Below are 27,153 nucleotides of genomic sequence, written 5' to 3' on the forward strand. Positions count from 1 at the left end.
CTTTTTGCACTTGCAAAAGATGTCTTCATTCATTTACCTCTATTAACAAATAAAGGAAATGGCAACACTTACTTAATTCACAGATTTTTACAAGTATTTTACAATTTTGATAAGTCTGCTATAAAGCTTTCTTTTTAATTATATTCAGCGTCACACTTCTCTTAAAGTGCCTGAGAACAGAACAAGAACAGAAAATAAAAACCTGTTTGATTCTGAGTTACCTATTAACAACATATTACTAAGTTCTCTAACTATAGAAGGAGCTGCAAAACAGTCGAGTGGTAACTCTCTATATAATAATAATTCCTGGTTTTGTCTTTAAACTGCAGCTTTGGTAATGACACGTTCCTTTGCATCACAGAAAAAGGAAGCTCCACCTCTTTTTCCAGGATCCTCTGGTCACCCCACATAAAACCTGTAGGAGAGACAGATTGTGAAGCATCTTCCCATTTACAGGGAAAGGGGCTAAAGAGCCACGGACATTTCATTAAAATGTCAAAAGATTTAGCAGTGCCCCCTGAAATCCCTAAAGAAGATGGCCGACCCAAGTGGGACAATAAGTTCCAGTACATTTTAAGCTGTATCGGATTTGCCGTCGGTCTGGGGAACGTGTGGCGATTTCCCTACTTGTGTCAGATACATGGAGGCGGTAAGACTGAAATGGGACTTTGCTGAAATATTAAACTACAATTCTAATACAACCATACTAACTTATAATGGCACAGAACTTATATATTTGCATCACTTCTTTTTTTTTTTTAACTACCTAGCTCTCATAGATGTTTTGCATCCGTTAGATTAGCTTTTTCCATAGGAGTATATTTCATTTGTAAATGATGTGTTTGTTTAGGAAGTAAGATGAGACTGCTGCTAACTCTCAGCAAACCTGATGTTAAAGTTCTTACATTGCTGCTATGGTCCTGATGGGAGCAGGAAAATGAACCTGCAGCTCGTTATCTTAAGGAAAAGCAAGAAGTCCCGGGGAGGCCTGGGTGATCCAGCCCCCAGACAAATGGTCTCTGCACTTTCCTTTGGGAAGGTGAGCAAATTGTTCCTCTCCCTTCTCTGATGCTCTTAGGAGCTACCTCATTGTCTGGAACTGCCCCTGTGCAAAACTAAATGGCACTTTTTTATGTCTGTGAGGCTGCTTACAATGCTCAGCTGAGGGAGGAGCAATGAGCAAATGAAAGTTATTTTGGTGGCAGGAAGCTCGTTATCAATGAACAAGTAACAGCTGAAGATACAATTAAACAAATTCAAACAAAAAAATAGAAGAAGCAGTAGGGTAGATTCCTCCCAGGAGACTTAACATTTTCCATTATTTATTGGCAAAATGTGAAACCCAGTGAAACCCTCTCAGATGAGTGTCATTACTGGGTGCTTAGAAAGTCATAGGTGCAAGCCCGCTGTTTCTCTGTGTTTGCCTGTGGGAATGGCTGGGAAAAGCCTGTCACTTCAGTTGATGATACATGTGTCAATGAGACATGATAAACACCTGTAGAGAGACATCCCCACAGCAGAAATGGCATGGAGACTTCAAGGAAGATGTTCTTCTGGAGCAGGAGGTGTAGGTAAGACAAATTCTCTACAGCCTCTCAGGTGGCCTTTCTATCTTGGAGCAAGGGAACAAACATTCAGTATTAGCAAAGAACATCATAAAATTAAAATTATGTAATATTTTTGTAATATAATGAACAATTAATACGAAGCGTTCAATGAGAGTGTTGAAAGGGGGAACCATAACAAGACACAGGTCCTCCACACATCTCATTACAGAGTTGCTTCTGGGGTCACCAGCTGTGTCAGGCTGCATGAACTTTGTGTTTCCTGGTTTTGTGCAAATCTCTATTACAGAGTAAGAGGAAATATTGTTCTACTGACTGTAAAAAAAGGCTCTCACACCTCCCCATGAAGCACCAAGGTTCACTTCTCAGTGCTGGAGGCAGGGGTCTAGCTGTGGCCAGCTGTTTTTCACCTCTTCAGAGATGCCAGCCTTACTTCCCTCCTGGGTCCACTGTGTCCCTGCCCTACAGACCTCTACCACCCCAGGAAAAGTGTGAGTCCGAGCGCAAGGACACCCCCGGTGACCTGTCTTACAGATCACACAGTGCTCAGAAAGTCTCTTTGTCTGTGTACCCAGCTTCTGAGCACTGCTATATCCTACAGGAGACACTAGGGACAAAAAAAAAAAAAGAGAGAGGTTTTAGAGCAGGTTTAAAGATAATAAAAATAGTAAAATGCTGCAAGAACAAAGGTTGAGTCGTTCTTTTGCATTATGAGTAGCAATTTTTCCAGTGAAAAGCCAGTATAAAATAACTGGCAGACTTAGTAAGGGCCTATAGATACTTGGCATCACCACAAACAGTGGTACAAGAGAGTGGTGAAGCTATGTCAATGTATGGATGTGTGGCCAATGTTTGGTCACTGGATTTTAGCAAAGGGCTGAGGGAGCTCAACGGCAGGATGGACTCAGTAACAAAGTGCTGTGGAGTTTGTGAATAATTTATCCCAGAAAGCTGTCGTTGGAAGAGTTTGAGCCATAAAGATGACCAAGAAGACAGAGCTGTTAGGTTTATGCCAGTGGATAATGTGGTTGCATTTTTCTTCTGCTAATTTAAGGCAGTGATGTGATTTGGTTTCTGGGGTTCAGACCACAGTTTCACAACCGGTTCAGGTGATATCCAAGGGTTTAAGAGTTAGGCAATATACTTTTCCTCATTTCTTTAAAAAAAAATTTCTCTTTTCAAAAACAAGAGATAAATATAAGTGCTTATATATTTGTCTCATGTCAGCTGTTCTCATCAGACCTCTGGACCTTATTCATCGCACATTAGCGTTACTCAGTAACTCAGATCTAATATAATATCAGTTTTGCTGACATTTATCACCCGCTGTCGTTACTGATTATTTGGATTTATTGCCTGAGTTAAGTTAGCTATTTACTTTTCATGACTAATGGATGTGAAGGTTGTTTGTCACAGTAAGTGGAGACAAACGCAAAGGTTCCCAGGCAACTGGGATTGAAAAGAAATCTCTAAATGGCCCAGTATATACTTTGTAAGGTAAAACCAACACTCAAACATACATTCATCTGAGTATACCTCAAAAAAACCCCCCAAGTTATAGCTGCAACTTACTGCAGTGCTGTACATTCGATTATAGCTAGTATATATATGCTTGCCTAACCCATGGGTATTAAAAATGTGCATAGTGCCCAAGCCTACAGAATAACTGAAAAATATCTTTAATATAAAATACAGTTTCTTTCTAGGAAAATAAATACACATAAACACTAAAGTCCTGCTAAAAAGGGAGAACCGTTTAGTTCTGAGGCAATGATTAACAGACTTTCGTAACACGTGGCATACCTGACCTTTTGCTAGAATTTGAACTACAACTTGCTAATTGTCCTGTGTCCTCAGAAGGAAAATAAAATCTGAGAGGAACAACAGGTATACTTGGAAAATACTGAGGGGAAAAAAAAAGTATGTTAGGAAGAACAGAATGGTTCAGTCTCCGATAATAGAAAAATGAATTATCTTACTACAAGTAACTGACTTTGTTTTCTGGGTTGTTATCACGTCCTGCTCAAGTCATTGGTGAAAAGCTGTGGCATTTGGGGTTGATCCTTTCATAACTTTTTGTCTTTGGTAGCCCTTTACAGCTCAGGTTGGTGCATGCTTGCTCATGGGTGCTGCTCACTTGCATCCTTCAGTCATGAGTATTTCATAGGGAAGTTCACCGAGGTTATTTTATAAGTTGATCTACAGGAGTTACCTGTCTTTGTTTGAAATGGTTATTGCCCCTTTTTATTTTCTGGATGTGGCTCCAGTTCTTTCACTGCTGCTCAAGGAGATATGGTCATTTATGTGGGAAACTCAACCTTGCAAAATTTCGGAGTCTGTAAGATATGCAATGTGACCTGTAAGTCAAAATCAGTGCCATCACAAATATGTTGCACAAATATGACATCTACAGTAGCTCAGATTTTTCATGTGGATTAAGGCATGTGCAGAAGACATAACAAAGATCATGAAGTACTGTTTTCAAGAGAGGGGCAAATATGATTAAGTTGCTGCTTTTTTTTTCCTGCCTGATGTCTTGATGTGATTCATTGCTATGTTCTCCCATGGAGAAAGGGGACAGGTCTGAAAATCCCTGCTCAATAGCTAATACCTTTTTCTCTGTATCCAAACAAGTAGTTACTATCTATTGCAATTCCTTGTAGGTAAAACACAAATGAGCACAGGTATCTTTCCATTAAGTTCTTAGTCTTTTGGAAAAACACACCCATCACTATTTCTCCTGTGTACCAACAGAACTGGTGAAGTGGTTCTCTAAATGTTATTGTACTGAGGCGTGCTTTCCAAATTTTTCAGACTCTACAGATGCGTTTCCTTAGAGACGCATTTTTTTTGCCACTTTCCAGGTCACTTCAGTCTTCATTATAATTATACTTTTCCATTTCTAAATCTCTGATCTGAAAGAAATTTACTATTCATGTTCAGGCCTTTCAAATGCTGTTGTGTCTTTAAGGCAAGTTACTTCTTGCCTTACTTCTGCTACCTGGGCACCAATAAGATGCTTTATTGTGCATGTGGATCAGCTCCTCTATTTCTCTACTGTTTAGGAAGTCTTCATGGGTATCCCAACATCAAGCAAAAGGTTTTCTTCACTGCTCTCACTGAGGCTCAACAACATCTGGTGGTCTTAGTACATTGTGTTTAGGAGGCCTTATACTTCAGGGTTATTAGGAGGCTTATACTTCAAACTGCTTTACGTTCCCACTAGTCGAGTGGATTGCTCTCTCTTTTTGTCCCTGTGACATAACCAATTTGGCTGTTTCACTCTGCTTCGCCAGTTGCCATGATTCAACTTTAGACCGCACTCCTTTAGCCTCCTGGTCATTCTGCCCTCCACTGCATCAGCAGCTCCCAACAGGCTGCCTTATAGTCCGTGCACTTGTCTTCCAGCTTGTCATGTGCAGGTGACATAACAAAGAATGGGCCCTTCAAGTCCCATTTTGCAGGCAGAAAAGTGACTATGGTTGAGCCACTGCTTTTCTGACCTGATTTGCCTGTACATTGCAATCGAGGGGGCAGGTTTTAAAACCTCTCCGTGTATCCAGAGTGCATTTTCTTGTCTGCTGCCATGACTATTGAGCTATCTCCACTCTAATGGTTCTTCTGAGTTAGCAACGACATCGATTGTGCTACGTGCTGCTGCTCCTTGTCGCTTGGGACTCCGTTGCTAATGAAATCAAGCTACCAACAGGAGCAGTATTTGCAGTTGTTGATAGCCTGATTTGAAAAAGCTCTTTTAGGCTTTCTGTGCCTTTTCATGTGCACAGGGATTGTTGCTTGGCTTTGTGGTGTCCTTGTGCAGGATCTTCTTCCAAATTAACTTTTAACTCTGGTAGATTTTGGACTAGTTTGTTGTTTTTTTTTTTTTCCTTGGCCTTCTTTTGTAGTGCATGTATCTACTTGAAGGATGGATGCTTTATGTATCTTGAGTGACCTTTTCGTAGTGCATGTATCTACCTGAAGGATGGATGCTTTATGTATCTTGAGTGTCTTTCTGACAGAAGGAATGGTGTAGACTAAGATTTTCTTAGGTCATGCCTCAGGGATCCAACTAAATTGTGCCCTGGTGATACTTTGGATTTTTATGGTCATTTCTCCAGGCTAAAATGATCACTACCATTTTTTTTAATTCATTTTTTGAGAGGAAAAAAGAGTTACTGAAGCTAAACTTTTGTTTTTAGAGGTTCCCCTCTGGGCTTGCTTCTTATGTACATCATTTATTTTCCTTTCACCATGGAGCACATAGATCTAAATATACCTAGAATATCCATATGAAGAATAATTTGCTTGCTGGTACTTTAGCAGAAACAATCATAAAGTTTCCTTTTCTCATGCCTCATGGAAGCCAAACCCACTGAGGTTCTGCTGTACCTGTGCATCAGATGGGTGCTGATAGGGTTTTGCTGTGCCCGTATTTGAACGCTTTGTTTTGTGATGCATGCTCTGTGTTAGGCACTAGCTCACTTCATCATTCTGCTTCTTGGATTTTCTTCTTGCCTTTTCCACAGTTAGATTTCTCATGGCATTTAAAAAAAAAAAGTTCATAATTATTTTTTTAAAAAATACTTAAATTCTGCCTTCTGGCACATCCTCCTCTATCAATTAAACAGATCCCTTGACCATAGTGTGCTAGAGGGTTCCTACTCACTATTAAGTACCAAATACCTTCCTGGCATTCTTTTTCTTTCTATGGGTGTGGAATTTTGTTGTAGAAAAGAGTAAACATTATGTGCTTGAGCAGACTCTCTATGCTTTTCCTGACTATTTCCTTTTTGCTTAAAAATACCGTAAAGCCAGGGAATGAATAACTGAAAACATATTTTTACACTACAAGCCTTTTATATGAATAAGGTTTGAGAAATATTAGCTTTGTTAACTATTTCTTCTTAGCCCTTGACCATAGTGTGCTAGAGGGTTCCTACTCACTATTAAGTACCAAATACCTTCCTGGCATTCTTTTTCTTTCTACGGGTGGGGGATTTTGTTGTAGAAAAGAGTAAACATCATGTGCTTGAGCAGACTCTCTGTGCTTTTCCTGATATTTCCTTTTTGCTTAAAAATACTGTAAAGCCAGGGAATGAATAACTGAAAACATATTTTTACACTACAAGCCTTTTATATGAATAAGGTTTGAGAAAGATTAGCTCTGTTAACTATTTCTTCTTAGCCTGATCTTCTGCCATGTTTTCTTGTTTGCAGACAGCACACTTTTTGTATTGTTCTCAAAGAAAAGCAGTGTTTTCTTTCCACGTGTGACATTATGTTTTGCCTTGCTGTAAATAGGACTGGAGATACGTAGAAACCAGTACAAAGTAAACAGGCTTTTATCAGCAGAATATCTAAACATGCTCTGCTCTCAATGCAAACACAAAAGGGGAGAGAGAGATAACAGAGAACAGTTTGCACTAATTATTACACAGTTATTTCCAGGGAGATATGATAGGGGAGATAGGTCTGTCCCTTGCAGAGTGCTCTGCCAGCAAGGGCTCAGCACGGCAGGGACTGCAGAGAAACAGCTCTCACTGGAGTTGGTGTGTGGCCATGGGCAGTGGGGCAAAAAACCAGAGTTTTCCACACTGTGGTGCTCCAGTCACTTCCATGAATATTTTGCTTTTCCCAGGAGCCAGCCCCAGGCAGGGGGCTGTCAGGAGGGCTGGGTGGGCACCCACAGGTGTGCTGTGGAGGGGGGATGTTGCTGCAGGTTTCAAGGATGGTGTAGGACTGAGCATGGCAGGAGATTGCTGAGTTCTTGCAGAGGAGACCTGCAAATTCCTTAGTATTTACATGGGAGCTTGGGTAGGTAGCTCCAGGTGAGATTTCATCAGGTAGTAAATGACTTAAAAATAAACAAACTACTGTGGTCTTTAACTCTCTCTGTAAACCTCTCTCTTGGGTGGGGTTTATAACAGCCACTTTAGAGGTGCCTCCAAGCAAGGGGACTACGAGCAGGGGTATCGAGGATCCAAATAAAAGGATATAACATACTGGGAATTAAATGTGAGATTCCTTTCTCAAATCTGCTTCTTAGCGGTTAAAAACATCTTAATTAATCAGATCATAAGGAGAGAGACATTTATTTCCACCTTTGGTAAATTAAGAACGGTCTTTCATTGAGAAGAGCTTTGCTGATTTTTGTTCCTATCTGTTTCCTGATAAAGGGCTAAACTATTGAACAACACACCTTCTCTGGGTGTTGGAGGTAGTTATTGCAGTACCCAGAAATAAGTAGCAGAGTTACTGCAATACCTAGCCCCAGTGATTCAATTCATGTGCCCAGCCTTTCTAAATAGTCAGTGAATGCAAAACACAGGAGCTGTTCCAGGAAGAGACCAAAAATCCCCGTGCATTCCCCAGCCTCCCTCTCAGGGCCAAAGAGCTGAGCTGCTCCACTCTGCTCTCTCAGACGGTGATGGTAAACAGTGACACTGCTCTCCCTGCCACCCTGCAGGAGGGGGAACAGGTATCCAGAGCTGGAAGAGCAGAACTGGGCAGACCCAAATATGAGATTTGGAGGCAAAGTTTAACAGGTATAACAAAGCACAGGTTTACTGATGAGGAGCACATGAGTTGGTGTGAGTTGGTAGGAGGGTTGGGAGGGGGCTGAGGGAGGACTTCTGCCTTTCTTTCCCCAGAGATAAGAGGTTTCATGATCACAGTGGCTGTTGGTCACAGCAACAAACTTCAATCCATTGGACCATTTTACCAGGATTGCTGCCCATCCCCGGGCAGCCAGCAGCACGTGCTGCCTCTGGCCCAAGGGAGCTGCCATGAGAAAAACAGGCAAGATGTAGAGGATACAAGTGGGGTTTCAGTGCTCCCACGTCTCACAGAAGCACTTGAGTCTTGCTTTCAGTTTGTCATGAGCCAGAGGTTCTGTGCTTTGAGCAGAACTTCATGCAATAAAGTAACCTGGTTTCTTGAGGGTCTCCAGTACAAAATCCTTCTTTACCAGGGCAGAGAGAGGAGCAAGCTTTGGGCAGGGAAAGGAGGCGATGCACCAAAGGGGAAACAGATGGTATGGGGGAGAGGCAAACCCTTGTGCTTGATTAGCAGGGGGAGAAAAGATGCCTAAGAGAAAGGGAAATGGAGGAAATAGTGAGGCTATTTATAATGGGCTGTAGCAATGCCTGAGGGGAAGCATCCTGCAGCACTAAGCATCCTGGTCCTTCCTCCTACATCTTCACCAACAAAATTACCAGCAACAGGTGCTAGATGGCAGGTATCCCTAGCAATGCTCCCTCCCTCAACACATCCTACAAGGACTTTGGTAGGGTCATAAAGCAGACAAATTATCAAACAGTAATTTCAGTTGGATGCAGATGATCACGTGGCTCAATTGCACTTAACTGTGTTTTCAGGAGCATTCCTGATCCCATACTTCATCGCTCTAATCTTTGAAGGAATTCCACTGTTGCATCTTGAACTGGCCCTAGGACAGTGCCTGAGGAAAGGCAGCATTGGTGCCTGGAACACCATCTCACCTTATCTCGGAGGAGTCGGTACGTCTTTTGGGGTTCCAGCTCAAAGAACCACAGCTGAGCTCCCACCCAGCACTCACTTCCTACAGACCTGTGCCTGATGCTTCTTAGGATATAAAGTTTTTATGATGAGGGTGGTGAAACACCGGAACAGGTTGCCCAGAGAGGTGGTAGATGCCCCATGCCTGGAAATATTCAAGATCAAGTTGGACGGGGCTCTGAGAAACTTGATCTAGTTGAAGATGTCCCTGCTCATTGCAGGGCAGTTGGAACTAGATGACCTTTAAAGGTCCCTTCCAACCCAAGCCGTTCTATGATTCTATAATTCTATAATGCTCCCATAAGGTGTTACTCCAGACACAAAGGAGCCTTAAATGCAAACCTTCCTACCTCTGCTGTGTTGCTCCCATAAGGTGTTACTCCAGACACACAGGAGTCTTAAATGCAAACCTTCCTACCTCTGCTGTGGGAAGCATTACGAATACGAGCTCTCCTGGCCAACAATGTCCTGTTCCTACCGTATCATGGAGCTTACACAAGATCTGCCTGCCCATAGTGCTTCTCGCTCCTCCCTTACAGCCCTTCCAGGAGCCAGTCTTCTCTGCCCAGGGACAGTCAGACTGGAGAGCAGACAGAAGACACAAAATCAGGAACAGGAATCTGGCATCTCCTAAAAAGCCTAAAGCAGCTGGGAAAGTTGCCCTCCATGAGAGGGGTGCACAGTGGGACTACTGAAAGGACATTATTTACATGGTTAGGCACAAGGGAAAAACTACACTGCATCAAACTGGTGTGCAGTTCCATACTAGCAATATTTTTTTTCTATTTATTTAACTTAATACACACTGAAAAAAACATATCTTGTGTCCTGTGCATACTGTTAGGTTGCATAAAAGTGAATGGGAGCGGCCGCTGTTAGAGGGCTGAACCATCAGCTCTGCAGGTTTGGAGATGATAGCACCCTCCCACCTGCAGAGGCAAGGAGAAACCCTTGGATGCTCCAGCCAGGACCGCTGGATCATGCCCTGCTTTAAGCAGGCGCCTGAGACTGGGATTGGTAGTGAGAGCCAAGCCTGGGGGTGTGTGTGGGAGGAGAAGGGGTGGGTAAGAGCAGTTATCTAAGGGCCAGAGGGCAACCAGGAAGAAATGCCAGGCAGCAGGGTGGTGGCTCCAGCTAGACCCATCTCCTACAATTAGGCATGTCCATCATCCCATTGCAAAAATGCAAGCAAGCAAAATCCTTGGGGTTGCTGTCCTTCCTTCCTTATTACAGGAGCAAAAAACAATTACCAGTTTAGGGCATATGTGCATGCTTTGGGACAAAAGAGTGCCCTCATGCAGCTACAGCACACTGAAACTTCAGTCTCTTTTTTGGACTCTGCTACTAAAGTTGTAGAAAACAATGTATTATATACTAGAGCAAAGATTTCAGCCCTAATCTTCTACATAAATGGATAGTATCAGCCTTCTTGGAGCAGGGCTGGTGAGCTGGGGGACTGTGCACCAGTATTTGGACACTGAACACAAATGCCCAACTTTCATGTGAAAATCTTGGGGCAGGGAGAAACAGAAAATCTTGAAAATTAGGAAAAGTGAGCTTTTAAGAGCAAATGCTGTGACTGATAATTTTTTTCTGAAGATTTTCTAAGCTGAGAACTTGCATTTTCTGCAGGGGCTGGTTCGTGGATGGTGTCGGTTCTGGTGAGCTTATACTACAACACTGTTTTAACCTGGGTGATGTGGTATTTCATAAACTCCTTCCAAGAACCTCTTCCTTGGAGTGTTTGTCCTCTAAATGAAAACAGAACAGGTAACTACCACTTCAACTGTCACTGCTAGTGAAAAGTCAGAGTCTAGGGACCAGCGAGGGAAGTTTTGTTTATTTTTTTTATGCTTGTGCTGTGATACAAATACCAGTCTCTCCTCTCTGACTGTGGACAAATAGTCCTTTATCTAGACACATTTGTATGTTATCATAAACTATGTATCAAGACTCGTGAGATTGTTGGCATAATTAAGAACCAACTATATGACTACATCTTTCAGTAACTGCTTTAAATAAGACTTTTGAGATTTCACAGGGTGGTGATGCATTGGTGATGACTCATAACAAGCTCTTACCGAAACCTTGCAGCTTATTTGCCATGATGTGCTGGGAAAGATCAGCTGAACTGCTGGAGCAGGAAACAACCCTATGGGAGAACTTTAGCTTCTGCCTGTAGATTGCTAAGACTGCTTTTACGCATCCAACCAGACAGCTTCCTAGAGCAACTAACCAAGAAACCCCCAAGAAGAGAAGCTACGCTTGATCTGGCCCTGAGTTGTGCACAAGACCTGCTTTGTTTTCCTGTCAAAAAGCCATGAGAGTTTGATAGCCTATTCAAACTCATCATCCTCACAGGAACAACAAAAGCCAGAAAGCCCATGACCCCTTTTGCTTGATTTCAAAACGGGAAGTGAAATAACTTGTTGTTTGGGTTTTTTGTTTGTTTTGTTGTTGTTTTTTTTTAAAAAAAGCAACTAAATAAGCAAAACACTTAAACACTTTTGAGGTAGCAGAGAAACTTCTTAAAGAGGGACTCTTTGAGGCTCAGACCAAAATCACACTACCCATTACAAAAGCTTTTAGCAAGACCAAAGACAGACAGTGCACCCAAGCAGGATATGGAAGACTGCTCTCAGTTCTTCAAAACTATTTTTCAGCTTTCTTTCTTTGTTCAGTGCCAGAGAGATGACAAGTTCCAGTGCAGAGCAAGAAACATAATTTGAGTAAGGGGCTAAGACAAAACATAGCAGAAGATGACATTCTTTTGGAGTCCTCAGGACTACTCTAGAGTAGGAAGACAATTAGATAACCTCCTATCTTTGTTACAGAAGTAGAGAATATTATTTGGACATTAAGAAACAGGATTCTTTCATTTCTCAGGATACTGATGTCCCAACTACTGAGACGCTGCAGGAAAATTAGTGTGCTCTCCTAGACAGAGGAAGAGATGCAGTCAGGTCTCATCAGGCAGGGAAAGGAGAAAGTGCTCACCAAGTCTTGGTGTGTGATGGACCTCCTGGTTACAGGGACTGCTGCCTCTGCTGGCTCTGTTCTGTGCAACCCCAGCTCCTGGAAATGCACAGGGCTGCCTCCTGCCCTCAGGACATACCTGATACCGGCTAGGGGCAAAGGTAGCACCCAGGGAACTCAGGTTTCCAGCTAAAGACAGTAGGCCAGCAGGTTTCCTGAAGATCCTTGTCAACCTCCTCTTCAGGCATTTAGGTTGCAAGTAGGCAGAGGGATGAGCACGGGTTGTGGCACACATCGTGTTCCTGATTCCCTCTTCTCCCCTCTTCTCCAGGTGCAGAGGCTGGCTGGGGACAGGTAGGTGCAGGTCCTGCTCACAGAAATCCTGGAAACGTGCACCAAATAGGCTGATGCTTGGGTCTCGTGCCACTACAGGGCCACAACATAGCCAGGGGATCCTGGGCTTAGACGTATCCTCAGGTGCCTGAATCTTGCCATGGCTCCACCAACTTGTAGACAGAGAACTAAAAAATTTCAAGGCCAGGCTGGATGGGGCTTTGAGCAACCTGCTCTAGTGGGAGGTGTCCCTGTCCATGGCAGGGGGTTGGAACTCAATGATCTTTAAGGTTCCTTCCAGCCTAAACCATTCTATGATTGCTTCCTAACCATACAGTGAGTGGGAAAAATATTACCAATTTTAAAATTTATCCTTAAACTTGCCACATTTCTTTTCCAGGGCTCAACAAAGAATGTTATGAAAGTACTGCAGTAAATTATTTTTGGTACAGAAAAACTTTGAACATAACACCTGATGTCACCGAGAGTGGCACATTACAGTGGTGGCTCATTTTGTGCTTAGCAACTTGCTGGGCCATCGTCTATCTCTGCACCATCCGCGGAATTGAAACCACAGGAAAGGTACAGAAAGGACAGAAAAGTTCATTATCCCACACTTTGGATCTTGCTCTCTGGTTACTGAGCTTCTCCATCAAGGAAAGCCTTCTCCAGTAGCACTGTTTCAGCATGCTCCTTGTCCAACGGAGCCATAACAATGAGACAGGTGGCTCAAAATGACTCCTTTTCCATTGCAAATGCTTCTGCCCTCCAGTGTCCCCTCAAGAACTGTCCGCCTTTTAAAGATGGCAGTGTTCATCTGTAGCTGTCTTATCTAATATTATTAGGATTGTAGGCTGTAATAACTTCAATAGGATTTATCGATGTTGTCAGTAACTGTCTGTCTGTCTGCTTATTTTAGGCAATTTATGTAACAGCAATATTTCCTTACCTGGTCCTAACTATATTCCTTATTCAAGGACTCACTCTACCAGGAGCCACTGACGGTCTGGCTTACCTCTTCACCCCTAATGTGAGTAGAAACATAGAATCATTTAGTTTGGAAAAGACCCTTGGGATCATCGAGTCCAACCATGGAGTTGGAGTATTGCTGCTGTAGTCAGAAATACTGTTTTTCCTTTTTCTCCCCCTCGGATCTCACACTGTATATTCATTTTCCAGCAACTCCTGAGCTAAGCTCTTTTTTTCTGACATGAAGTGATTAAGTATTTTAATATACTGTAGCAAGAAAAGAAGCAGCAAAGTATTTAACAGTTTGGTAATAAGCATATTGGAAAATACTGGAAAATTGAGTATAAGTACGTTATGGGTGCCTCTGTCTTGAATGTGTAAGTGAAACTGATGCACTTCACAAACAGAATTCTCTCTCTTTTACACATGATAAAGATGGCAGTTCTCTATCAACACTACAAATTTCCACAACTTTAATCTTTTAAGAATTCACAAGGAAAATAACTGAGGAATTACACTGCAAAGTGATTGATTTGTTTTTCAAGATTGAAAGTAATTTTCTCCTATCCCCATTCCTCCATAGCTGAAGTTCTCCCCTCACCCCGTAGCTGTCCCTAAGACAGAACTGCTGGAGAATACTCTACCATTTTTTCTTATCTTCCCAAAGGGACAGAAGTCCCAGATGCCTCCATATCCTGGCCATTTCAGATGGACCTCTTTACACTATCCTTAACAGCCTTCCTGAATGCAAAGTCAAATTGTCCCACCAAGTAGTTGCTATCAGTTGTAGGCTCCTCACAGCTCTGCCTTCATTCTGGAAAGCTCCGTAAAATGCTAAGTGTCAAGGAGGAAAAGCAGCACCTGCTGACAGATGGTCTCAGAGCATCTTCTGCCACCACAGCCACAGCAGTGCTTCTCACCACGGGAGTACCAGGTATTTCCCTTTCCCTTCCTACAGCAGGAACACAAGCATTAAGGAAAACATAAGCCAATAAGCCTGGAGATACATTAAATGCCAGCCTGGAAAGGGACAACAGCAAAAGAAACCTCAGCTGAGACAACTCTTTTAATCACTCCTCCTGCAAGCCCAGTGGCATGGGCACCCATCTGAACGCTGTCAGAACCCAAAAGGGAGAACTTTGGTCTTTACGGGATGTGCACTTGCATTTTGGTAGGGCCCAGACAGGACAACAAATGCTTGGTGCGACTTGGTCTAACTGAAGAAAGCAGATCAGACAACACAACCAGAACAGGGCTTGGCCTGTTGTCATTGGGTGCCTGCCCTGCTATTGGGTTTCTCTGGAAGAGCTCAAGCATCCTCAGGACTTGTGATCACTCTACAGTGAACTTAATGCAAAAAACTAGATTTCTATGTAGATTCACAAAGCCTGGAGGTATTGCAGTGCTGAGGGGGAGCAGATCATCGTAAAAGAAGAGCCAGATGATTTTGCAGACTGGCGCCAGAATGAAAATCCATCTGCAATCAACCTGCAGTTAATGATTAGTCAGCTTAAGGAAGCAGACCCTGGGGACATTCTTGAAGAGTCATCTGAAGATGGTTTTGGTGATGAAACTATGTTCTTATCTACAAACATGGAAAAGTTGATGCAACAGGCTGGTAAGTGATATCTGATAAGGGTGTAGCTATTGCATAGAAAGTTACAGTGTAAGGCAAAGGAGAGAAATGGCTTTGTTAAACTAACATGCCAACTGCTATGGAGGATTTTGGCACTTCAAAGACTCCAAAAAGGCAGTAAGCACGCAACTGCAACATTTCCTTTCTCTTTGGTTCCCCTTAGCCCACAACTGCAGTACCAGTATTGCCTTTTTCTATTAGCCTGTTGAATGAGAAACTGCTCCCACCACTGCCATCAGTAAATACAGGTGGGTTTTTTGTTACACTTCTCCACAAGGGATATCCCGAAGTAAGTTGTACAGGGGGGTTTTTAGTTTGTGAGGTTTTTTTTAGCAAAGATTTACCTGGCCCACCCTGATCACAGCTGTAAAGCATATTTCTTAAGTGTGTGATGTTCTTCTATTCCTGTCTTTTTGCAGGAAGCCTGTAAAGTTTAAGCAAAGTAAAGTAAAAGTTAGCTCACCTGTTCCAGCTTGCTTTAAAAAAAAAAAAAAATCAACCTTCTTGACATTCTCCACTCATTGGAAGGAATCTTTTCCATCTTTTTTTCTGACTTTGCAGTGCAGCAGAAATTGCAGTTTCTCCGTAATAGCTGCCACATCCACTCTCAGATAACTCTTACACCTCACCATTGTTTTTGAAAATCTGTGAAGGAAAGTAGTATCTAGTGCAAAAGTCACATCTTGTCTAGTTTCAATGTCATAATCACCCAAGTGAATTTGAATTTTTTTTCCAAACCACCATTGTTTAAGTTTATTCACTTTTCAAGACTGTATTTTAGTTCTCATTAATATCACCAATAATAAGTGTATGCATACGGATTTTAAATAAGGCAGACTGTGGTTTTATTTTCATGCAGATAGACATAGTCAGCCTTTTGCCATCTGACACACTTTCACACCTTAAATTCTAGAACAAATAATGAATGCTTCTTTTCATCGACTTTCAGACATGGAGAAGTCTGATGATTTACTCACGCTCTCTAAATCCTTGGCTACTTGGAAAGCGAAGCTGGCAAGAAAACAAAAAGATATTGAAATTATGCTCACAGGCACTTAAGGGGAAAGCAGAAGTTGTACAAAGATGAAGCAACACAGGAGCTCGACCAGAGACTTTTGGAAAAGTCCTTGGGGAAAAAAAAATCATCAGAGGCAGCGGAAAAGGGATCCCATCAAGCTTCAGCTTCTGTGGACATCTGTGTCAGCTAAGGAGCACAAATGCCACCTTTTCCAGTCTCTTTAACATCTGAAAGAGCTTCAGAGACTTTAAATATTTGGGGGTTCTCTGGCAATGGGCAATTTCAGGAACTTGGTTGGGAAACTGATGTCTGTGCCCAGAGTTCTGCAGCTATTTAACGAGCAGTGAGAATAGTCAAGAAAAAGAAAAAAGGCAGCACAGGCACCAGATCCGCTGTCACAGAGGCAATTTGTAATTTTTTCCTCTATTTTGCAGTTTAGTTTTACACCTGATCTATTACTGTGAACGGACACTTAAAACTCCTTTCAAGGTACCTGGTCTGTCCATATTGTTTCTGGGATTAAGGAGAACGAAAGCATTACCTTAATGAACTGCTGTGTCTTTAAGTGCAGTATTACTTGTTGGCCGCATGCTTATGAGGAAAGCAATAGCTGTTTTTCCACCAAAATTACACATCACCGGGATCCCAGTGTTTTTTCATTCTGTTTTAAGAAAGTTTCCATCCGTGTTTCATGTGTTCAAGTGTCCAAACATCTCCCCGCCTGGTGGGGAGCAATTAGGCTTCCTTTCCTTATTACTTCCATGTTCATCCATTAACATTCTGGTTGTATATCTTCATCCGCATGTTTCTAGCTTCAGCAGAATTTTATTTTTTTTCTTCTGGAGACACACTTCAGCAATCTGTATGCTGCATTACTGAAAATATAAAATAACATTTAGATTCGTAATTATTTTCTTAAGAGCAGATAATGACATTGCCATGGCATGCTGGGCTGTCCACTATTTCTTCAAGTCTGGGGGTCAATTAGTATCTTTTAGAGCTAATAAATGCATTGCATCTAGCACCAAACCAAACTGCCTCCAGGTTCATGTGCCAAAGTCCCCGGTCAGAAATCTGGACTTGTAACAGTCACGCCTATCAGCACTGATAATTCACTGGGCAGCACTTTTAATCAACCTCTGAAGGTCATGAGGAGCAAGAACGCCGAGCTTGTGCACTGCAATAGCAATCTAGTTCTGCACCTGCACAAGGTCCTACCAGTGAGCACTCTGGCATCGGAGGGTTTGCTTATGATCACTCAAAATAAACCTCTAGGAAGGTGTGCCCATCTGCTGTGATGTGCAAAACACTGTACCAGTTCCGCTGTGGTCAAAGCACTGGCTTCGTTGTGGAGAAAGCACCTGCAGTAATGGCACTCACTGCACCCATCCACACTGAGATGAACTCCTTATTCTCACTCTTCAAGCTCAGGACAGTTCCAGAGAAATGCCATTAAAGAGTCTTTTGGCATATCTACCTCTCATTCCTACAAATGCTCCTAGAAGGATCATTCCTCCAAACGTTCCTAATTGTGTACTAGGATCAATAGCACAGGCACAGAAAGTGCACAATTTGCCCTGCACGATGCCTGGGATGCAGATCTGACTCCGACTGATGTAAAACGAAGTGAAATACGCTACAGCCCTGGCATTGCTCTTGGGCCAGATGGTTTTTAAAGCACTCATTCTGAACTTATACTGGTTTCTATTCCCGCTACTTGATAACGGATCAGAACACATCACTTGGCAGGATGTGACCATAACACACCACTCCCTAGTTCCTGAAGGAAGCTAGTATAATAAATACTACTTACATTTTTGCAATTACTTACGTTTCATCTTTTTCTTTTAGACTGATTTTAATGGTAAGATTCCTTCTTAGTGCAGCTATTTAAAAAATGCATATTATTCTGTAATCCAACAATCACTGACTTTTTAATTTAGCTTCCTCTCTCATGTTGCTCTTACATCAAAATTGAAATTTCACTCCGTCAATTTCTCCTTTTTTCCTTATTTTTCCTATGTTGCCCTCTTATCTTTTATTGCTGCTTTCACAGTACTTTGAATATCCTCTTCTTGGGCTTTTAGTCTTTTTAAAAAAAATTTTTAAGCCAATTTGGAAAGGTATGGAATCACTTCGTGTCTTTAAAACAATGAATTGTTAGTATTTGTTCATACAGTTTTAGGAAAATAATATTCTTAAACTGTAAGTTACCCAGTGTGTGGATTAACAACAAGAAATAAATTAACAACAATAAATAAATGTGTGCCTAATGCCTGTCATTTAGAAACACACATTTATCATCAAACAGAAGAGGTGTACAATGAAACACATTCTGTAATTCCTACATACATGTAAACAGAACAAATTAGGCCTTCAGAAACACCTGCTTTACTGACATGTTTTGTACTAATTTCCATTTTCAGTGTATTTAGATGGCAACACAACTCAATTTCAGAAGTGAAATAAGAGATGAGCTGTGAGAACTGGGAGAGAAAAAGAAATTTTAATTTATGCCTAATACATGCATTTATTCCAATTATTTCAGCTAAGCACCTTGAAAAATCCCCGTGTATGGCTTGATGCAGCTACCCAGATTTTCTTCTCTCTCTCTTTGGCTTTTGGAGGGCTTATTGCATTCTCAAGCTACAATCCACCAAAGTAAGTAGAACTACAACCTTTATACAATCACTAAATTCTTGATGCATTTTGTGCAATTTTGTGCAATTTTCAAAACTCTATCCTTAGGATATTTATAAGGGGTCTTAATTTTTCTAAAGGATGTTAACAGCTGCTGTGTTTCTAAAAGGCCAAATACGTTTTCTAACAGGAAGGAGGGGAGAAATCTAAAAAAAATAAAATGTTTGCAGAAATACATCAGAGAAACACAGAAAAAAATACTGCTATTTTTTTTAGTTAATTCACTTGTTTAAATGCTATTTCTAGAAATGACTGTGAAAAGGATGCTGTGACAGTAGCAATTGTGAACAGCATGACATCCATCTATGCTTCCATCCCAGTCTTTTCTGTTTTGGGGTTTAAAGCAACCACAGGCTACTGGGACTGCTTGGACAGGTAAGAAATGTGCATTTCCAGTGTTATACTGTGGTTTCAATGACTAAATAGGTAATGTGCTACTTGAAAAACATGCATTTAGAGAATTTATTTTCACTAAAAAGGAAAACCACCTGTATGGAGAAGTCTAATATAAAATAGAAAGTATTACGGCACTGAGGCAAGAATGATCAAGGTGGTGTTGGTAAAAAGCAAGACAAATTATAACACAATTCATTGCAAGTAGTGCATCAAGGATCACATCTCAATCTCAGACTAGCATTAGAAGTAGTTAAAAAACCAACACCTTTTCCTATTCCACCAAATTCACTAAGTTATTAAATACAAGTGGTGGAAATGGTCTGGAGAGCCGATAAAATAAAAATAGAGATGTTCTAGAGACTGCATCTGCATAAAGTACTCAGAGTTTGTACCTGACAGAGTCCAGCCCAGGGTTTGTACCTGAAAGAGAAGACATTAAATAGTCTGAATATTTCCTCATAACTATTTTATATAAAAGTCCTCATTTAATATTTTCTTTTATATTATAAATAACAGTACAAAAAGTAAACACAACTTTCTATCTGCATGTGAATACATGGCATAGCATTTCCAGCCACATCACCTGCAAACATTTAAACTAATCACAGAATCACAGAATATTCATGGTTGGAAGGAACCTTTGAGATCATTGAGTCCAACCACAATAAACAAAAACAAAAAACCACACACCACCACAAACCAACACACACACCCCCCACACCCACCCACAGACAGACAAAACCTCTACAATCTCGGGCACTAGACCATGCCCTGAAGAGCCATGTCTACACGTTTCTTAAATACCTCCAGGGATGGTGACTCCACCAGCTCCCTGGGCAGGCTGTTCCAGTGCCTGACCACCCTCTCAGTAAAGTAATTCTTCCTAATATCTAATCTAAACCTCTCCTGCTGCAACTTCAGACCATTTCCTGTGGTCCTGCCATTATTCAGATGTTGACTTCTCTGGCAGGAACATTATCAATATCATCAATGAATTCGATCTTCCGGAAGAAAGCATCATGCGACAGAACTATACAGCCTGGATTAGTTTCCTGAATTCATCATATCCAGAAAAAATTGCTGGACTCAAACTGAAAAGCTGTGACCTTCAAGAATTTCTTGATCAGGTACCAGAATTGCTTTTAACAGAGTAAGCCTTAACAAAATTATGTAGAAGGTATCTTTTTCTTATAAGTACTTGTACTTCACTTGTAACAAGTATATTATACACAATCATGAAACAAAACAATTTTTCAAAACATGAAGTAACAACACTGCTGTAGGACAGTCTGAACTCAAAGCTGGCTTGGTACAGCATGCAAGATCACACATTATTATCACAAAACTAATCTTAAAAGTTGCTCCTACCTGGAGCCTACCGTGGACATTAGATTCAGTCCAACTTTGATTTACAGGAATAAGCACAACAAAAGTAACACATCTAGCTGAAAGATTATAGAAGAGAGATGTTGAATGGGAGTTTTCTAAATCCATATATATGAAAGTATCAAAAAAAATCTATTACAATGTTCACTGTTTGCCTTCAATCACATATATGACCACTAGGAAGATACCTCATCACTGTCTTCTGTCTTCCTTTCCCCATCTTTCTATTCCCTCTTGCCCTCTCCCTTTTATTTTTCCTCCTCTCTGCACAGGATCTCACCAACATTTTATTTTTTTTCTCCCCAGCCCTCCTCCCCCTTGCCAAAATACATCACGACCCTCTCCCTTTCCTTTTTTTCCAACCCTCTTAAACATTTCCCCTATCACTAAACACAGATGTTTCTTCTCTGTTTGTTTCTCCAACATTATTCCCTTTGCTCCAGTGATCCCACCCAGTCCTGTGACTCTGATTTACTACTCACTCACTTGTACTCCCTTGCTACAAGTCCTTCCCACCTAATGAAAAAAGAACCAGGCCATGGTTGGAGGGGAGAATAAGAAAGGAGCTTGAAAAAAAAATCAAATCTTAGGACAAAAGGGTGGCTACATTTGCTAGAGACAGAGTGTGCTAGTGCACGATAGCCTTAACACACAATGATGGTGAAACAGGCTATTTTACTCACACAATGGTTAAGTCCAAGGAGGACATTCCAGCCCTGACATGAGTCACTTTCTGTTTTGTCTGGCTTCCTCTGATGGCACCCATTTCTGATTTACAGTTTGACATATTTAATTTCCAAAATAGAGCAATGTTAGCGTTTTTCAATGCTTAGGCTTAGATATCCTTTTCCTTGAGAGACTGAATTCAAAGGAATCTGGCTGAAATTGGGTTTTTCCCTATTAGCCTTTTCTGCCTTGGTAATTACTGGGCCTTTATGTGATCAACAGTTCATCAACTCTCCTGCTGCTAGTGGCAATCATATCCTTATTTACACCTTTTTCCTTCCAGCAGCTATTACATCATAGATATTTAAAAAAAAAAAACCAAAACATATTTAAGATGGCACTAGCAAAACAATTGCTATTTCAATTACAGCTCTCAGATCTACTTTACTCTGGACCCATCTCTCTGTGCAAGCTGAAATTTTTATTCTATAGTTGTCTACACATCCCTGATAGACCATTTTGAACTAAAATCCCCACAAACGCTCCCCACTTTCTCAACTGCTGGCTGTCACAGAGCCCCACAGGCTGACCAGCACCCTGGGCCCCAGGGAGGGACAGAACTGTATTATAATTTGATATGCATGAGAAACTACCTTTACACTATCATAATAAATATTTTTTATCTGTTTGTAAACTCTGCAGAGTGTATCGGGAACTGGCTTGGCTTTCATCATTTTCACTCAAGCCATCATTCTGATGCCAGGCTCCCAGGCCTGGGCCATCCTGTTTTTCATAATGTTGTTCAGCTTGGGCCTTTCTTCTATGTTTGGGAACATCGAAGGAGTCTTCACTCCTCTTCTAGAGCTTCGAATTATATCTAAATCAGTACCCAAAGAGCTATTATCTGGTAAGGTATTCGCTTTGCTTTGTTCAAAGAAGGTGGCTTCTTTAAAGATGCGCTAACTACCAAATGCTTAATGAATAACATAGAGAGATTAAGAATTTGTACTATTAACTTAGCCATCTCATAGTGTTAGCAAGGGCCGTGGATTGTGTTTGCAGAAGATAAGCACATAGATGAGGTAGCAGAAGTTACCAGATGACAATATTATATTGCCCTTGCCAGTTTTTTTCTTAGCTTGCAAGAGCTGCTGCAGTCTGAGAAACCTTGTTAAATTGCTGCTCCTGGAGTCAAGTTCACTGGGAGCTGTTGTAAACATCAGGAAAAACCCTGTCTTCACTTAAGCCTTTGGCACCTAAACAAGTCACTTTAAGACAACCAGTGACATCAGCTGGTTTTCCACCTGCGCACGAACTTACCACATTGTCACAACTATAAAATAGGTCATTCACCCCTATTTCATTCAGGTTTATGCTGCTACAGATTATTTCACATTTACTGTGAACACACCAGAATAGAAAATTAGCAGTTGGAAACGGGGGAGTGACTGCATCAGATGCTGTTATTGCACCAAACCCAGAACCTTTGCAACCAGAGGGAGTTACTGAACCCAGCCTGCTCCTCAAGAACCAGACTTGGTGAGAGTCTTAAGAGATCCTCCTGTGAAACTGGTCCAGAAAAACTTCTGGTGGTTTGAAGTAATGGATTAACGCTTCTGCAACGTGTCCTTTTAAACTCTTAGGGGGAACATTGCTGTCATGCCTTTTTTAGAGACTTCCTGATGCATTTAAATTATATCCTTGTAATTTTTTTATGTAGAAACAAATTTATTTAAAACTTGACGAGGTAACTATATTATTTTGAAATCAGTTTTCCAATTGTGAGCTTTTTCCCTTTTTTTTTTTTTAAAGGCCGGAGCAAATTTTACACAGCTTTGAAGCAAAAGCCATCTCAGAGTCAGAAGCAATTAGTAACACAACACAGGACGTATAAATTGATTTGCAGTCCATGTCTGCATCCAGCAACACTTTCCCTCCTTCCCACTTTTTCTCTCAATTACCCCAAATCCCTGTCTTGGCTAAAGGGGATCTGACTGTACCAAAAGCGTGGTGAAACCTAAATCATACATGCTGGGACATAGGGGACATGCACGTTTGTAGCTCTGGGCCCTCTGAGGAAACAGGGAGCAGAAATCCAGGGAGCCCTTAATACTTTTCAGGTGCTGGCTGTCTGTGCTTTGAGCCTCTGATTGCATGGAAAAACTCGCTATATCAGTACAAAAATGAACGTAGGGCAATAGCATAGCACAGCCCAGGCCGTCTGCTGGGAGCACTAACAACTGAAGGATGCTCTGAGTCCCACCAGTGCATTCCTCCTGCAACACAGTGGTGCCTCTTGGCCAAAACACAGGGAGAAAACTGAGTTTGGGAAATGATATTAACTGCCCTAAGGAAAAAACAGTGGCTTGTAGCTCCGCAGAGGGAGAGAGAATAAAAATTACTAGAAAAACAGCAAAAAGTAATTTAGAAAAAAAATATACTTTCCAAGTTCAGTTCAGTACTCCAGTAACAAAGATACCTTTTTTTCTTCAGGTATAATATGTCTAATTTGCTTCCTCATTGCTCTGTGTTTTACGCTGGGCTCGGGGAGTTACTGGATTGACATTTTTGACCGCTATGCAGGCTCACTGCCTCTTCTAGTCATCGCTTTCTTTGAAGTGATTGGGGTTGTGTATGTGTATAAAATTAAAAGGTATGTTGGAAACAGACAGATTTTTTTTCTCATAAGAGACAAATGCATTTTCCTCTCAATCCACCTATGTTACGTACAGGTACACAACACTAACTTATTTCTGTAGCACTTACCAGTTCTGTGAACGTAGTTACCCATTCTTTGCTTCAAGTCTTCTGTATTTGTAGAACAGGAAAGGTAATCTCTGCATAGCACTAATGGAAGGGGGGATCCTAAGTGTAAAGCTAGAAAGTCAACAGCCGTTGTAGTTATTTGGCAAAAAGGAGTTATACCATCTTTCATATATCCTCCTCTTACTCCCCTTTTACTTTGTATACTCTTGTGCTTTTTGTTTATCATTATTTTTTCCCCTTCTTAGTAGGCAACAGGCAGTAACTGCTCCATGTTAAAAGGGGGTCCTGCATGCTGAGAATCTTCGCAGTCACAGACACTAATTATATTCACTCTTTAGTTTAAAAGCTTTCCTACATCCTTTGTAATTGTAAATGCCAGAAACCTTATCTCATTTTGATTTACAGTAAACCTGCCCTCTCTCTATTCAGGTCCCTTCCAGTCCAGAAATTTCCCCAAATCTTAATAAAGATTAATCTGTTCCCCTCTATAATTCACTCAGTTACATGTTGGGACTTCACCCTTCCAATTCTTACTCTGGCACTGGGATCATGAAGGTCCTGATGTTTTATGGATCAGTTTGTATCCTGTATAGGTAATGAACTTACATTTGTCCAGTGATGTTGCATATCAAGGTGTTTCAGTACCATCCCAACTTAAGTCTTACCATAGGCTATGATTTTAAAAATTAGAAACTAAAGAAAAAAACATCTTCCTCAATTACAGCTGAAGTTAAATGGTGATAACTCCCAGGCTTTATCATCATAAATGCTTTCACACATCCTTCACAGCTAGTCTCAATTTTCCATGATGCAGAAGCAGCAACAAAATCTGTTTTCGCATGCTACAACAGACTCTGGATTTCACAGCACCTGAACTTTACCCGTTGTGCTAGTATACATATACTTTTTCCTTTTTGTTATTATGGAATATGAGCATAGTCAAACCATTTTTTCCTAGTTTTTAAGAAAATTTCTAATATCTTCAGTTACATTAACAGAATTGAAGAAAAGGTTGGTGTTTGAACACACACACACACACGAAAATCTCAACTCCTATTTCAGATTACAAAATTCTTTCCATCTTGATAGATACAGGTTATCATATAACTCTCAAACCCAGAACCATGTATTTACTGCCCATTCAATGTACAAAACTGTAAGAGGCATATGTAAAAGACAAGCTCCATGTCCAAACAACTGCCACTACGGACTGCACAGGAAGCTGGCTCAGGCTGCAATAATTTTGTTCCTGACTTGATTTGATTCATCTGGTGCTGATTAATTCCAACTTCTTCCTAATAATCTAGATTTGTTCACTTGGCACTTTTGCCTTTTTTAAAATGTTTGCATAGTTCTACAGAACTGCTGTAATATCCTCATCATTTATTTTTGCCTAGAAATTTTAGACTGGCTGCTCAGGTAATGTAAACTGGCAACATAAACTGATCTTTCATTCCTGGTAGGGATCAATAAAGATCTACTTTATTGATATTATTATTTACTTAAGTCTATAGTAAGTTATTAAAGAGGGGTATGGAACAGAAAAGGTTTAGGGAGCTGTACCATGTGTTTAAAACTTACAGAAAAATATGAAAAAGTGAAACCATTTAGATCTGACATCATCATATACATGCCTCCTCTTAAAAGGTTCAGTAAAGATGTGAAACGGATGACTGGACGAAAACTCAATCTCTACTGGCAGATCACATGGAGGTTTATTAGCCCTCTGCTCCTGCTAATCGTCTTTGTGGCCTTTGTTACTCTTCAGATACAGAAGTCGCCGAGCTATGCAGCCTGGAACCCTAAATATGTATGTTCCCAAATATTTCCAAAACTTCTAAGAAAAGCTAGAGTTGTATATTTTTCTCTTACCAGATCCTTTAAATTGTGATCTACTGCTTACCTACGTAATCCAGCCTGAAGTGATGCAAAGCTCAGAATGAGAAGGCTCCACTGTGCATAGGGGTTACACATACTAAAATGGGTTTCTGTTAACAGAGCCTCTTCTGGAGGCTCCCACATCCCCCGTGCTCCACATTTCTTATGGATGCATACAATGCGGAAACCTGTTGAAGTGAAATGTCTCACAGACACTTCATACCCTCAGGGGGTTCAGAGGTGGAACAAAAGCATGGGCAGAGCTTTAGAGCTGTGTAACAGATGCCAGGGATAAAAACATTTCTCAGGGATAACTAATCACTGGGGCCCTGATGATTCTATGAATGCATACTTTTGACAGGCAGACAGAGTCCCTAGGCAGTGGTCTGAGAACAGTGCTGGTTAATTCACCACTAAAGACATGTCAATGCTGAGAGCATTTGATTTTGATGTCTCTGTCTCACATCAGTTGCAGTTCCTTGGATCCCTCCCACAAACACCCTGCACAGGGGTTTGAAGATGGATCCTGGTCTTAAACTGCCCGAGGATTACACAGCAGCAGTGTCTCCTCCAAACCCCATTAAGGGTCTGTCGACCCAAAATAAAATTTATAGCCATAGACTTGCAGAAATTGCATTATCATCATTCCCTCGAAATCTCTCATATAAAACTTCCCTATCTGGCAAAGAGCACGCTTGGTAACTGCCGAAACCATGTGAGCTCTGAGCGCTAACACAAATAATCAGAGCTTAATCAAGCCAGGGTGAAAGTCTGGTAACTCTTTGGGCAACCCCTGCATTCCTAGGAATGTGTCACACCTCCAGCTATAAATCTTTGAAACCGTAAAACATTTACAGTCATCTTTAGACCCATGAGAAGGCTATCCAGAGGACATAGCCACTGAATGTTATTGTAGAGCAAGAGTAGAACTTTTGCTAGCCTTACTATAGCAGCATAAGAAAACGCCAATGTAAATCACAGCAAAATGTAAGTGTACCTACCAATTATTTCTTCTGCTTTGCTTACCTTTTTTATCTCCATAGGAAGGCTTCCCTATGAAAGAGGAGAAAGTTTATCCACCTTGGGTATTGGCCATTTGTGTGCTGTTGGCTGTCCTTCCATGTGTGTTTGTACCCCTGGTAGCGCTCTTCCAGCTGATCCAACGAATGTGCAGAAGCAAGGACCCGAGCTGTGTACCACCAGAAGTGTTCTCATGTCAGGGGGCTAACAGCAACTTTTCTCATCCAAAAGAATAAATGCCCATTGTATCTGTCTGTAAGTGAAAACAGACAGCCTTTGTTAGACATGACCAGTTACAGTATCGTATC

At 41.2% G+C, this 27,153-nt stretch overlaps 1 protein-coding gene across 1 annotated transcript; it reads left to right on the forward strand.

Annotated features, from left to right (window-relative positions):
- Positions 1-492: 492 nt before the first annotated feature.
- On the forward strand, positions 493-27,081 carry LOC106885942 (sodium-dependent neutral amino acid transporter B(0)AT3-like). Its single transcript, XM_014938467.1, has 12 exons — positions 493-649; positions 8,942-9,082; positions 10,734-10,871; positions 12,811-12,992; positions 13,330-13,440; positions 18,582-18,694; positions 18,980-19,108; positions 20,100-20,256; positions 21,884-22,088; positions 23,675-23,834; positions 25,595-25,757; positions 26,869-27,081. Exons 1-12 carry the CDS (start codon positions 493-495, stop codon positions 27,079-27,081), a joined length of 1,869 nt encoding a protein of 622 aa, XP_014793953.1.
- The last annotated feature ends 72 nt before the right edge of the window (positions 27,082-27,153 follow it).

Source organism: Calidris pugnax, unplaced genomic scaffold (assembly GCF_001431845.1).
Source record: "Calidris pugnax isolate Ruff unplaced genomic scaffold, ASM143184v1 scaffold13, whole genome shotgun sequence".
Taxonomy (NCBI): Eukaryota; Metazoa; Chordata; class Aves; order Charadriiformes; family Scolopacidae; genus Calidris; species Calidris pugnax.